The sequence below is a fragment of the Pyrus communis genome, chromosome 17 (genome assembly GCF_041283825.1).
Source record: "Pyrus communis isolate YQ-2024b chromosome 17, ASM4128382v1, whole genome shotgun sequence".
Classification (NCBI taxonomy): Eukaryota; Viridiplantae; Streptophyta; class Magnoliopsida; order Rosales; family Rosaceae; genus Pyrus; species Pyrus communis.
Window position 1 is genome coordinate 7,977,901 of NC_142581.1, and position 13,034 is coordinate 7,990,934.

The 13,034-nt window shown below is 36.7% G+C and overlaps 3 protein-coding genes across 3 annotated transcripts; 1 reads left to right on the plus strand and 2 right to left on the minus strand.

Moving 5' to 3' along the window:
* Positions 1 to 1,718: 1,718 nt before the first annotated feature.
* Positions 1,719 to 3,867, minus strand: LOC137708390 (alpha-1,6-mannosyl-glycoprotein 2-beta-N-acetylglucosaminyltransferase). The gene has a single exon (XM_068447451.2). It carries the CDS (start codon positions 3,188 to 3,190, stop codon positions 1,907 to 1,909), a length of 1,284 nt encoding a protein of 427 aa, XP_068303552.2. The 5' UTR covers positions 3,191 to 3,867; the 3' UTR covers positions 1,719 to 1,906.
* A 942-nt stretch (positions 3,868 to 4,809) lies between these two features.
* On the plus strand, positions 4,810 to 5,793 carry LOC137708682 (uncharacterized). The gene is made up of 3 exons (XM_068447805.2): positions 4,810 to 5,058; positions 5,161 to 5,233; positions 5,471 to 5,793. The coding sequence occupies exons 1-3, from the start codon at positions 4,890 to 4,892 to the stop codon at positions 5,613 to 5,615; spliced, it is 387 nt and encodes a 128-aa protein (XP_068303906.2). The 5' UTR covers positions 4,810 to 4,889; the 3' UTR covers positions 5,616 to 5,793.
* Positions 5,794 to 5,877: 84 nt separating this feature from the next.
* On the minus strand, positions 5,878 to 9,263 carry LOC137708683 (SNF1-related protein kinase regulatory subunit beta-2). The gene is made up of 5 exons (XM_068447806.2): positions 8,726 to 9,263; positions 8,384 to 8,514; positions 7,478 to 7,638; positions 7,201 to 7,363; positions 5,878 to 6,420 (listed from the first exon to the last, which is right to left on the minus strand). The coding sequence occupies exons 1-5, from the start codon at positions 8,727 to 8,729 to the stop codon at positions 6,091 to 6,093; spliced, it is 789 nt and encodes a 262-aa protein (XP_068303907.1). The 5' UTR covers positions 8,730 to 9,263; the 3' UTR covers positions 5,878 to 6,090.
* Between the last annotated feature and the right edge of the window lie 3,771 nt (positions 9,264 to 13,034).

Genomic DNA, 13,034 nt, shown 5'->3' on the forward strand with positions numbered 1-13,034 from the left:
CCCAGGGGTCATGAAGAGACCGAGCCAAATAATACCCAGACCTTACAACATATAACCCGTTTTTGGTGGAAGGCCGCAAACAAGACGGTCATCACAATGATGATCACCAATAGGAGTAGCCAAAATAGCAGTCATTTCCTCGGAAGACAAAAAAGGTTGAAGGAATCTTAGATCCCACGCCCGGGTAGTAGGATTGATGAGCGAATGAACCGAGTAGTCCGAGTGACCGACACATCCCCACGTGCCATTGGATGACCCAACGGAAGAGATGGCAGCCATTGTTTTGCATGATACTTATGGTGAGGCAACATAGGTATCAGGTGGACTTTTTGACTGGGGAAAGTAGAGTTTTGCATGGGTTTAGTGGGATTTGCATTTTGTGTTAATCATATTACAATGCAAAGTAGCAGTTGGTGACAGCCAGTGCGGAAAACCATCATGCATCTTTGACTTATGATGTAATAAATGCTAAGGAGAGTCTTTTAAAATGAGATTTTCTATAGATATTTTGTCAGTTCATAGTTTAACTTTAATTTTCGTGCTCACATATAAAATATTGTGTAAAAAATATAAGATAGTGGAGAGTCTTACTTTTGAGAGAGTCACTTTAGCATTTTTCATTAGATGTTTGTTGCAAAGTCAAAAGCAGCATAAGTGATGTATTGTGGCATTTGAAGTTTACTTCTTTTTTTATTAATTAGGGCAAGAATCTGAGCTATAAAATCGATCCAACACTAAGAAGAGAAGTATTACTAGATTAGATTAATAGCTAGCTGACTATATCAAGTTTTCTAGAAGTTAATATATGGCTGCTTGTTTTGAGAATTGAAAAAAATTTATGAATCCTTTTTTGGTTAAAGATAATGAAGGTAGTAATGTATGTGTATTTTTGCTTAATTGTTACATGAATTATATACAGTTGATACCACCATTGTATCACATTGTATTTACCAATCCACTAATTGTAATCATCATACTTTCATTTACTACAATTGTCACATTGTTAGTAGAGCTAAGAATTTGTTTTGAATATTGATCAAGTGAACTCCAACTAAGACAAAAAAATAAAAATTAAAAAAAAAAAAAAAAAAAAAAAAAAAAAAAAAGGAAAATTACAAATCCACATGCAGCAAAGCATGTGATTATGGGCACAAGTCCTTTCCTCCGGTAACCAAGTACAAATTTGCAAGGTTAGAAACGTCCTAATATCATGTGTCTATGGCCCAAATGCATCGCAACTGCACAGGATTTTGACACGTGTCAACTAATGAGGGGGAAGAATCTTTCAAGTCAAGTTTTTCTTTGGAAATCGGAAGCGTCAAATATTAGGAGCCGGATTCTTTCCCGTTAATTTTCTTTCTCCTCCAGTGTAGTAAAGAGAAGACGAAGAGGAGAGAATCCAGCTTCCAATTGTTATCATTGTTGTTTCTTTTATCAAATTTATTTGTTTCCCAGTCATGAAAGTGTAGTTGATAAATGCTAAGGAGACATTGTTTCTTGTCACGTGTGCTTATTGCACTCGTCAAACTCAAGTGATGAGTGCCGTAGAAACATTGGGATATATCTCTAGTGACACCCACGAGTTTCTCGTTGATTTGAGAATACACACCACCACACAATCTCAACCACATTACCAGATGATTACATGTTTGAACCCATACTTCCTCTACGAGATGCCTTAAAAGTAATAAGCATAACAGAAAATGGAAGAAAAGAAATGAAAATTATGATTTATATTGAGCAAGATTTTGATTCTTGAAGAAACAAACATAAACATCATCTGTAACATGATACAAAACATCTCACAGCTACTCATGCCATTGGCTATCACTTAACAAAAACGAAATCCAGATCTTACCGGTTACAACAGATGGCTAAATACCGACACTGAAGAAGCAATGTCTATCTATGAATGATACATCTGAGCAAAACTCAAGCACAACCGATGGTCTCTCTTGTCCCCCCAACCTCCCCAACCTTTGAATCCGGCTTTGTACCCTGGCTGATTCTCAAAGACCTGCACTTCCCAGTCCGAGTTGATGTTTGCAACCTTATCTATCTCCTCCAGTTTAAAGTTCACCATGCCGTTGTCTATACATGCTTTTGCCTCCCCCTGTCCCTGGTGCAAACCACACCTGCCAAAGTGTACTGCACTAGTCCGAGGCCCTCGTAATGTGAAAACAGGATTACCAAATGAGGGATAGACCGTTGCCCACATTGTTATATCCCAATTGTAATCGTCAAAGAAACAAAATTCTGAAGTCTTTTTGTGAATTTTCCTCCAAACAGTCCGGTTAAATGTATATCCTACGTTTCCCATTCTCTCTGCAATCAAACTATCCCAACCTTCTCCTCTTGCATTCACATCACACGGAGCTAAATTGGCAGCATAGCAATGAGGGCATTTTTGAGGCTTCAATTCTGTGAGTATCTGCAAGTTACGATAAGCATTGGGATAAATATAATGGTCCTCCTCTATGAAAAGAATATGACCATTGTGATCCTTGGTCTCCTTCAATCCATCCCACACTGTGTTCATCATCCACCACCAATGATGCTTTAATGACACAATCTTCGGAGAACGGTGGTTTCCATACTGATCAGGAGTCCCCTTACAGTGTTTCGTTTTTGCATCATCCCTTTCCTTACAGTCTGTAGGCGAAACCCCTGGAAAGCTATTGGGAAAGACGTGGGGCGAGTAAGGTGCAAAAATTTGTTTCACTTGGCAAAATCTGACCCCTTCCACAACCTTGTTCATTTCTTCGAAGTATCCATCATGACTTACGATCAGTAAAGTTTCATTTATACCTACAACCTGAGACAGACTATCAACAGCTACTTTGAGATACTGCGGCCGGTTGTGCACATAAAGAACTATAGTTATGTGATCCTTGGCTAGACTTGGATAGATATCTAAGTTCCTAGGGGGAAGCTGATTCCTCTTTTCCAACTTAAGTGAGAATTCAGTCTGCTTAGGGAGGCTAATTATTTGCCTAACATGTGAACGATTACCACTCCTTATCGATACCTCACCAAAATCATCCGAAGGCGGCGTGACAAAATTTGAAATTGAATTAAATCTCAGGAGGAACATCAGCAGGAAAACCCCTAACAATGTAATCGAAACCAATGGCAAGAAACGGCGAAAAGCCGCTTCATCATTTAGACGGTGTTTCTTGATAATAGCCATAGATTCAACAGCAGTTATGGGAACAAACACACTTCATATGACAGTTACAGCCACACCATTCATATTTTCATAGAATTCAGAAACCAGATATGCAGAAAAAGTGGAAAACCAAATACTTGCAGCTAGAAAACTGAGTCTTTAATTCTCTCAAACAAGCACAACCAAGAATTTAAACTTCAAAACAGCACCAACCCGTTTGAGAACAGAGTGAACAATCAAAAGGGTAGGGATCAAAAACCTCCAAAACAGTCGGTGCGACGAGATCAAATCAGCCAAAACTTGATCTAATTGCATCCATGGGAGTGAAATCTGAGCTTCCAGTTGCTGCAACTTCGAGCTTCCTTTTGCTGCAACTCGAATTATCAAAGCTCGGAAAGCAAGAATCAAATCACAAAACCCACATCCGAAAACTGGAGGAAAAAAACAGGGTTTATGGTCAAAATCCAATCTTTGAGCAGCAAAGATAGATTTCAAAGGTTGATAGTCTTTCGTATCAACGGCTTTGATTTGTCAGTTGACCGATGACTTGAAGAAAATTTCCAAATTCCAAAAGGAAGACCTTTGAATTTGAAAGTGGGAAATTTGTCTGTATATTATTATGGGTAGCGAGGTGGCGGGTCACAATCGAAAGCCGGTAATTTCAAGGAACTGCCTTTGATTGCGAACTCCGCAACAATTTGGTAATTGACAGTTTTACTATGTTTTATGGGACATATATTGCAATTGGGTTGTAGGTATGGTCTATTTAGGCCATGGCTGTCAACTTGGTAGAATTGGTAAAGTATTTTTCCTTTTGGGGTAGATAGTAGAAGAGTGATACTATATTTACCATCTATTTTTACGATCATTTGTATCATTAAGTTGATGGTCATTTAGTACTATAGTTTAGTAGCATTCCTCTTTACTTGTAAGTGAGAGGATTTAGATTTGATTTTCATCAAAGACGAATTTGAACCACATTAGCAAGTCCATTGTGAGGCTGAGCCACCCTCTCTCCCTTAGTGTGGATAATATCATTTGTTAAAAATTAACAAATTGAAAGGGTATGCCAAAATGCTAAAACGTATTGGTAATTAATATTTTGGTAGCAAATAAATAATGGAAACCAAGTTACAACACTTGAAACACCAAATTTACATTCATATATGTATTTATTGAACTTGAAAATTTCCAACGTTACCTTCATACAAGCTTTTATATGATTGCAATTTATGATTATATTTGGCAGAAAAACTTAAAAGTGTTTCAAAATCATAAAAGTATTTTTTGGATAAACACATGACATATTAATAGATTATGTGTGGCAGAAAAACTTAAAAAAGTTTCGAGATCATGGAAGTGTTTTCTAGATAAGCACATGACAGGTGACTCTTTAGAAAACAATTCCACCTGCTTTTTCAAAATTTGTAATAAAGATTTTAATGTGTTTATTATAATAAAAAAAAAACCTTTAACAAAAGCGCTAATGAGCACTGATTCTTATAAAAATAGTCTCAAACGAGTCTTGGTAAGAAAAAAAAACCCCAAAATAAGAAATGAAACGGGTTACTTGAAGTCGAGACTTGAGTGTTGGGTGGTCACATATATGGAGAGGAGTGGGATAAGGTTAGTACCAATGACTGACTATCTGTCTCCACCGTGACCACACCACACCCCATATCCAAAAGCACTCACATATATTTGTGGTGCAGCTCAAGAGATGGCCAACACAGAGCTCACTCTTCCCACAAATATGGCAGCCAAGTTGGCCCTCTTTTCTCCCACCACATTTCTAGCCCCCTCCACCCCGTCGCCGCCACTACATCCTCCTTTCACTTCCATTTCACACAAGAGGAGGCCACACAGTTTCAAGATTCATGCAGAATTAGGTAAGTAAATATTTTCTCTTTTTTTCCCCATTTATTTTACTCACATTTAAATGTTAATTTTCCAACTTCATTAAGTTTTGAAGTTTTTCTCAATGGTGTTAGGTGGTGGAGATGGAGAAGTCAATAAGGGATCAGGGAAGAAAAAGTTCATAACCAGGGAACAAGAACCAGAGCAGTAAGTTCTCCCACACTTTCATCAGTTACCAAATTTATCTATGGTAATTTTTCTTCATAAAACATGTTAAAGAATGATCACACTGTAATTAAACATAAATATAACAAAAGGGTTGTAGCTCAGTTGGTTAAGATTATTCACCCTTGCAACCGACGTTTGGAGTTTTGAATCTCCCATCTCCCAATATCGCTTGTATAAGAAAAAACTAAGAAGAATTTAATATATGCAATTTTGCAGGTATTGGCAAACAGCAGGAGAAAGGGAAGGTGAAAATCCCATGATGACCCCCCTTCCATACATAATCATATTTGGCATGTCAACACCTTTTGTAATCTTGGCCATTGGTTTTGCTAATGGTTGGATTAAGGTACCTGTTCGATGATAATCGACAGCGATTAATTGCAGCTTGAGGAGCAGCAATCAACAGCACATGAGTTTTTCAATCATTTGAGTTGTTCTCAAATGTTTTGCTTGCATAGTCTTTTTTTTCACCAATATGTTTGGTATATGTTATGAGTTTCTCATATATATTAATCACAGTTGAGTACTTTTGTTTCTGATCTTGGCTGGTAAATGGGAAATGCACTTGCAGTTATTGGTAAATATATTTGGTAGCGAAGCGTGGCCCAGTTGAAGGAAGAAACTTTTAAAATCGAGTTTCGATTATGCATAAATTGTTAAAAGTAGCACTACATCATATACAAAATGAACACGTTCATTACATTTTGGCAAACCATCCAAATGGTTTTTTTTTTTACCTACATTAACTATTTCTCAACCCCAGTTAAGTCACAGCAATCTTTTAAACAATATTACTTCTATGAAATATTTTCTACTCACAAAATAAAGATGCAAAATTACTGGTTTGCTCTTCTCCGTGGCTTGTATAATACCGTTGTGACAAACTTTTTACGAAACCTATGTGTAGAGCTGAGTGCAAAAAACTCGCCGCCAATTTGGTTCTGGATGTGCAAATGGTTCAATTGTGAAGGATGAGGCATTGGTGGCTGGTCGCCGTTGTTGGAGGATGATGGCTTGTTTAGAAATGCTACTTGTAGTTGTGGGGGTACTTCCAGCGGAGGTTTACTGAAATCATCTTCGCTTAATAGTCTGTTGTCATAGCTTGAAGGTGGGGATGGAGGAGGTTCGAACTTTGCCAGATGCTGAGGCAATTCTGAAACACATTCCTGCATAATCCATGTGAGGAGTGAAATCAATTTATATAATATAATGATGAAGCATGTAAAGTGATACTCCTAGAGTGTGCAAAAGATAGAGAAAAAAGAATAACAAGCACACTCCTACATGATGCAGCTCAAGATTACACTGATTCATTCGCTAAGTACGGAAGAAACGTTATCAGCAAGGCGAATTGATAATGGACTGACAAGTACTATAAAGTTGGATATGCCACATATAATCGGAAAATTATGTACATATTATCATTAGGAGATTTCGGTAATATTTGGGGTTCAAATACAGGCTAGGATCATAAGGGGTTCGGTGTGTATTCATAAGCTCTTCCTGTGGTGCAAGTAAAAGTAAGTAGAAATCCCAATAATGTGATACAGAAGACTCAGTTCGCTTGCTTGTAGCGTTGAGGTTCTTACCATTAAAATGCTGAAAATCGGTGTAGGTAATTTTGCGTTACATGTTCTGTGCAAGAGAGAGTGAATGGAGGTGAACTGAATGGCTCGAACGAGTGCAATGTTTTATAGTTTACAGTGTCGTTGTCACTGGTACGAAATTAAAATGATAAAAAGCTGTTTATTTGCTCCCAACACGGCTGATCTTCACTCAAATAAACTGTGACTTCATCCTAAAAACTTGATTTATAACCAAAGTGAAAGGTAAACCTGAACAGATAACGAAAAAAAGGATGGGGAGCAAGAGGACTAGTACAAGGAACATAACATTTTAATCATTTATAGACTAGAAACAGATCACATTATGAGTCATAATAATACCTGTAAATCCAAGATGTTATATGCACTCCCCGAATTATCATAGACCCATGGACTGTCTGGATCACACATCAAACACCCGTCAACAATCAAAAGGTACTGGTAGAGACCTGGTGGAAGCAACTTTATGGTAAGGAAATCATTGCCTCTACCCTGCAAGAGCTCCCTGATATAAGGAGATGAAAGTTATTCATATCAAAGCCTGATGCCGAAAATGATGCTCACAACAGAAACAAAGTTGGAAATTTTTGGATAAGGAATGCGCTATATAATTTAGTACCTACTCTCCCAATTGTCCCATGATCCTGTGATGGCAACTTGCTTTCCACCGTGATTCCATGAGATCTTCGTCCACATCAATTTCTCATCGTGTACATTACGATTAACTACTGTATGTTGCGGTGATGCCTCAGCAGGTCTTGGTAAGGGTTCCCCAGGATACTGAAAATGCAGATAAAATTTAAAGAGCTCCATCCCTGTGTGTTTTATAGGCATGCATGGGGGAATTTGATTGCCTTTTGTACATCACAGTAAATAGTAAATACTAGAGAAAAGACAAGTATCTGAAATGGAACAAATTCACCTGCAATTAGTTTTCTATTTAGAAAAAAACTAGAAAGTAGTACCTTAGCAGAAGGAGACAGTTTCTTGAAACAGATACAACAGGTGAATAAATTTCAAATTATTCTAATTACACTGTTAAGTGTCAATAAATTCTTGACCTATAGTTCATTGCTTCAACTTGAAAGATCTATCACATGATTGTTAAAAGATCAAACAGTAAAAGATAAATGATTTCCGCACTTCCTTTTTCTCTGCACTCCACCTTGCAGTTTTTCTAGCCTTTGGATTGAATATATCCTGCGACTCCAGAGACAAAAAAAGGGAGGAGTGTCGAAGGAGACAACGAAAGTGTGAAAATCACATACATGATGCCCCATTCGTTCCGTAAACTAATAATACAAATTGCACTGAACTAAAGCAAACCATTTTCACCCCCTTACAGTAATATTGTCAATTTACAAATGCCAATCCAAACATCCAACCAAGTGATAGAGATTCCCATTTGAGAAAACTGTTCTTCAGACATTTTCTGATGCCAAAAAAGCAAAAGCAAATACACATGAAATTTTTGAAAAACTGAAAAAAAAAAAAAAAAAAAAAGGAATTAAAAAAAAGAGCTTACCTGGGAAGTGAAGAAAAGAGATGGGCTCCGAGACATGGATTCTTCTACATATCCATCACAGTACTCTCCAAAGTTGTTAACTCCAGGAGGACCTTCTCCATCATCTCTACTCCCACTTGGATTCCCCATTACTGAAAACAAAGGAAACCCAGTTTAGTTTTCATCTGACTCAGACAAATTCAAGGGGATAAACAGAAGAAAAAATAATTATATTCTTTGATGGAGAATTGGAATAAGCAAAAAAAGAACAAGAACAAGAACAAGAACAAACAAACCCACAAACAGGAAAGGCAAAAAGATGAAAACCCAAGTGAGGTGACTGACTTGTGTTTGGCGACTTACCCATTTCTTCTTCAAACAGGCTGCAACCACACAAGAAACCCAATTAGGAAGTGACTGAAACTCAATGAAAGTTTACATTTTTTATGAAGGTTTCCTTTTTCATTTTTTTTTTTTTTTAATGTCTAATGGAATGGACAGCACAAGTTGTTGTGTTCCCCTCTCTCTGTCTCTGTCTCTCTCTCTCTCACTCTCTCTCTCACTAAAATCACTGGCTCTGAGTGTTGAAAAGGCAAACACCGGACAAGAAGCAGTAAATTTGATTCTCCAATGAGTTTGGAACATCCTACGGTGGAGAACTAATTATGCTTTTCTGTTATAAAAAACAGAAAACGTTGCCTTGTTGGGTAGTGTTGTGCCGTCTATACAACTTGATGCAGCTGCCAAGTCCAGCTTGCCACTACACTGCACTGTGTTAGCTGTTTGATTTTGATATTACAGTTTAGCATGAGCTTGGTACTACTGGATTAACACTCTTGCTTACAAAATACAATGCAACGGAATTGTTATTATCACTGCAAAAAAAACATAGAATATAAACAAAAATGTTATTAGTTACTTGAAGAAAAGTCAATCATGCACTACTATTAGCAGTAGTGGTGATCAACTATTTATAGACGCTTATTCTTGTTCTCTTATGAGGCTTACACGATTCAACGATTACTTTTTTTATACACTTATTTTTGTTCTATTAGGAGGGAAACGTTTATCGTACACAGACTTATATTTGTATTGCAAAAAAAAATGTTTTTACAACTTGAACTCATGACTTTGTCACAAAAGAGTAATATTTCTATTGCGTCAAAGTTTTTTTTTTTTTTTTTTTTTTTCTGAAAACAACTAGAAATAAAACAGTTTTGCTGTGATTTCGAAACATTGTATGTGTAATCTTCTTTAAAAATTAAGATGGAGGAAAAGCATTCATCGAGAATTCATTCTTTTTCTTTTGCTTTGTATTTTAAAATGATAATATATGTGTAATTCCATATTCTTTCTCTTTATTCGTGTGGAATGACATAGACAACGTCCTGCCTGTTGTTGGAGCACATTTTAGTATCAAACCAAACACAAATTAACCTTAATTAACAGAGTAAAGCCAAGTCTAATTATATTCTTACTATGCCTCCCAATCAAAACAAAAATAAAAAATTGTCTTCGAGTTTCAACTCCCTTGTCTTATATAGTTGAGGCCACTTGGAAACCCCCATTAACATTATGATTTGGTTAATTTAGCTTTTCACCTACTTACATTCCCATTGGATTCAGACAATCTCAAAACATATTTTAAACATAAAATTTAAATTTAAAAGTTTAAGTGGCACTTTGATTTTTATATTTTTTTTTTACTCCACTTAATATGTTAAATTTAAAATATTATTTATTACGTCATTTATTTTTCATAATCATAATAAGTATTTATAAAACAAAAAATAATAATAAAAATGATGAAAAACATTTATTAATCACTAAAAAAAATTTGAAGTTGCTATCAAATTTGACAGCAACCACCCTTGTTGTCGATCCACATCATATCACATAAGAATTGGCATTTTGGTTGGAAAAAACTAATGCTGTCTTTTTTTATTGTTATTGCTGATTTTGACTTTAGACCTCTCATTTGAAGATGCTCTTGTTAATCCACGTTTGGTTGGTGGTAATTATGTCCCATGCGTAGAATCAAGTATAGGGTTAAACAAATCGCCGTAAAAAACTTTGCAACCGTAGTTGTCTATGTGCGTGTTTGATGCCAATTATTAAACCAATACAGATGTGATTGTAAATCATATAAATGAACAAAAACACAACATATCGTGGTTTACCTAAAGTTGGTGCATCCCCACTTGTGTTGTTTATGGACTTCACCATAATAATGTAGATTCCATGTCCATCTATAGAGTTAGAGAGAGTAAGAGTATAACTAGGGTTACAAAGGGTGAGAGCCATTCTGTATAAAAACCATGTTAGACCCTCCTCTTTGGCTTCATAAATAAAGTTAAGCCACTAATTGCAATTGATACTAAGCTGACATTTACATTCAAGTTGCCATTAATAATTATAATAACTATTATGAGCATTGGTGTACAATAGGTTTGGGAGATTTTTTAATGTGCTCAGAAAAAAGAGAGGAACACCACGTATCATTATACAATTAAAGGAAATATATATATATATATATATATTTTTTTTTTGAAGTGTCCCTTCAATTATACACATGTGGTGTTCCGTCTCGTGTTTCAAGCACACTGAAAAATCTCTCCTATCTATGGTAGAACAATGCTCATATTTATTATAATTAATAATGGCAACTTGAAGGTAAATGTCAGATTAGTATCAATTAGTGGCTTGTGAACGCACAATTATAAATTGGTCTAAAACCCTATAGGAATCAACTTAGCCATTTCAAATAAAAAAAAAGGACGAACTTATCATATAAGTTTAAATCAGTGACATGAAATTTTTGAAAAATATGGCATACTTAGGTTGCTTGTGCTCATACATTGAGTACACTACCCTATTGCACAAAAAACTCTTCCTAGCAACAATGGTCCTAAAAGTTTAGATCTCTCCATGTGACTCTTGTTCATAATCTACCATTATATGCCCACTATAATATAGCTAAGGTGGTAGTTGAGCATGATTTGAGTAACCCCCAATGCAGTTTAAATTAATAAGCCAAAGAGACATGAGAGATTGGAGGCAGTGGGCATCTCTCCTTTTGTTCAACCACTCAATTTTAACAAGCTAAAGGAAATGCAGATGCTAACAAATGCTAGTCTTACAATTTCTTCCTTTTGGGTCCTTTGTGTGTGTGTGTGTGTGTGTGTGTGGGTCATTGCATTAGTGCAAGAATCTAATGAGAGTGAGATTTTGCCCTCAAAGAATGCCTTAGGAAATAAAGCAAATATAAAAGTTATGAGAGAGAGAGAATTGACGATATCTTTTGTTAAAAGTATAAAGTATAGAAATATACATGGGTTGGTAGTTAAGTGTTGGCATCACACAAGGGGAGAGATGTGACATAGGAAGAGAATCTGCTGCCTTGGGTCAGTGTCTATATAGACTATATAAAAATATCCCATGTGGGTTTGCGTCACAAATTACTTGCACTTAAAATGATAGGAACCTCTTTTTCTTGGGTTAGAAAATGATACCTATAAACTAAAAAGTGTAAGAGTGGTGCGGGCATACAAAAGCATATATTCTAGTTATTCTTTCCTATTATGACTTGTATTCCTTGGAGGAGAATGATTTCTTCTCTCTCTTATTACTATAAATAAAGGCATTGCATAAGGGGAATAACACATCCTCTACACAACCCTACAAACATATCTCTCTCTATATTTTCTCTATGTCGCCGACCCCATCTCCCTGTCAGTAAAATATAGGCCACAACACGTTATCAGCACACTCCTACCGCTGCACTTAGGAATTCAATGTGGAAGTTTTCTGCATCAAACCAGTTCACCAATATCATTACGCAATCAGGTTCTTTCAAAACCACAATTTTTATCTGGATATTTTTGCAACCCTGATAGCATGAACATTCACCATGCATGACCCAACTTTACGTTTTTCAAATTTTAGATTCTACATAAATTGTGTATGCATTATATCCATAGTTGTTGAATTATGTGAATTGATATTGCCATGAATTGGATCTTATATATGGTCATTCATTAAATTATTTAATTAAATATGCATTGAATTAATTGAAAACAAAATTGAAATTCTTTTTTAGGGTTCTTAGAACCTATGACTCGAGCCTACACCGGAGCCAGAAGCTCCATGCTTTTGGAGCCCAGACCCATGACGTCGTCCACCTGCTAAACTCCGATGCCCTTCACGGAGTCCCACGCATGGCCTGCAACCATGCCCTGCCATCCTTAATGACCTGCAATCGTCGCTGACTTTGAATTTGGCCGAGATTCGTATGAATCTCTATGGATTCGAAAACCCTAAATTCGAATCCGAGGGTTTTTTGGCTTATGGACGTCGAGATTTCCCTTTTTCTCAATCACACAATTGAATTCCATGTTAAACCCTTGACTCGCACCTAGTTATTTTGACCTGAACATGGACGCCTGAAGCGGCAGCGCTGGTCTTCGTCCCTGATGACCATACCCAGTGAAGCTGGGGTGTTCTTTTGGTTGAAACCCAAGCTCAATTGGGCTGGCCTTCTCGGCCTGCAATGGAAATTTGTTTAGACTAGGCTCACCTGATGCGGCCTTAGTCCACGGCTCGACCCAAAGCGCAACACCAGCCCATAGAGCTATGGTGTCCCTGTGCTCGCGATGCACCGGATCTCAGCCCC

Bases quoted from the DNA above. Each gene is read 5' to 3' on its own strand.
- LOC137708683 (XM_068447806.2), bottom strand. The intron at 7,364-7,477 runs GTACTAAATTAT...TCCTTATATCAG, and splicing joins TGGGACAATTGGGAGAGTAG to GGAGCTCTTGCAGGGTAGAG. The intron at 6,421-7,200 runs GTATTATTATGA...TGGATTATGCAG, and splicing joins ATAACATCTTGGATTTACAG to GAATGTGTTTCAGAATTGCC.
- LOC137708682 (XM_068447805.2), top strand. From the start codon at position 4,890: ATGGCCAACACAGAGCTCACTCTTCCCACAAATATGGCAGCCAAGTTG. The intron at 5,059-5,160 runs GTAAGTAAATAT...CAATGGTGTTAG, and splicing joins CAAGATTCATGCAGAATTAG to GTGGTGGAGATGGAGAAGTC. The intron at 5,234-5,470 runs GTAAGTTCTCCC...GCAATTTTGCAG, and splicing joins AGGGAACAAGAACCAGAGCA to GTATTGGCAAACAGCAGGAG.
- LOC137708390 (XM_068447451.2), bottom strand. From the start codon at position 3,190: ATGGCTATTATCAAGAAACACCGTCTAAATGATGAAGCGGCTTTTCGC.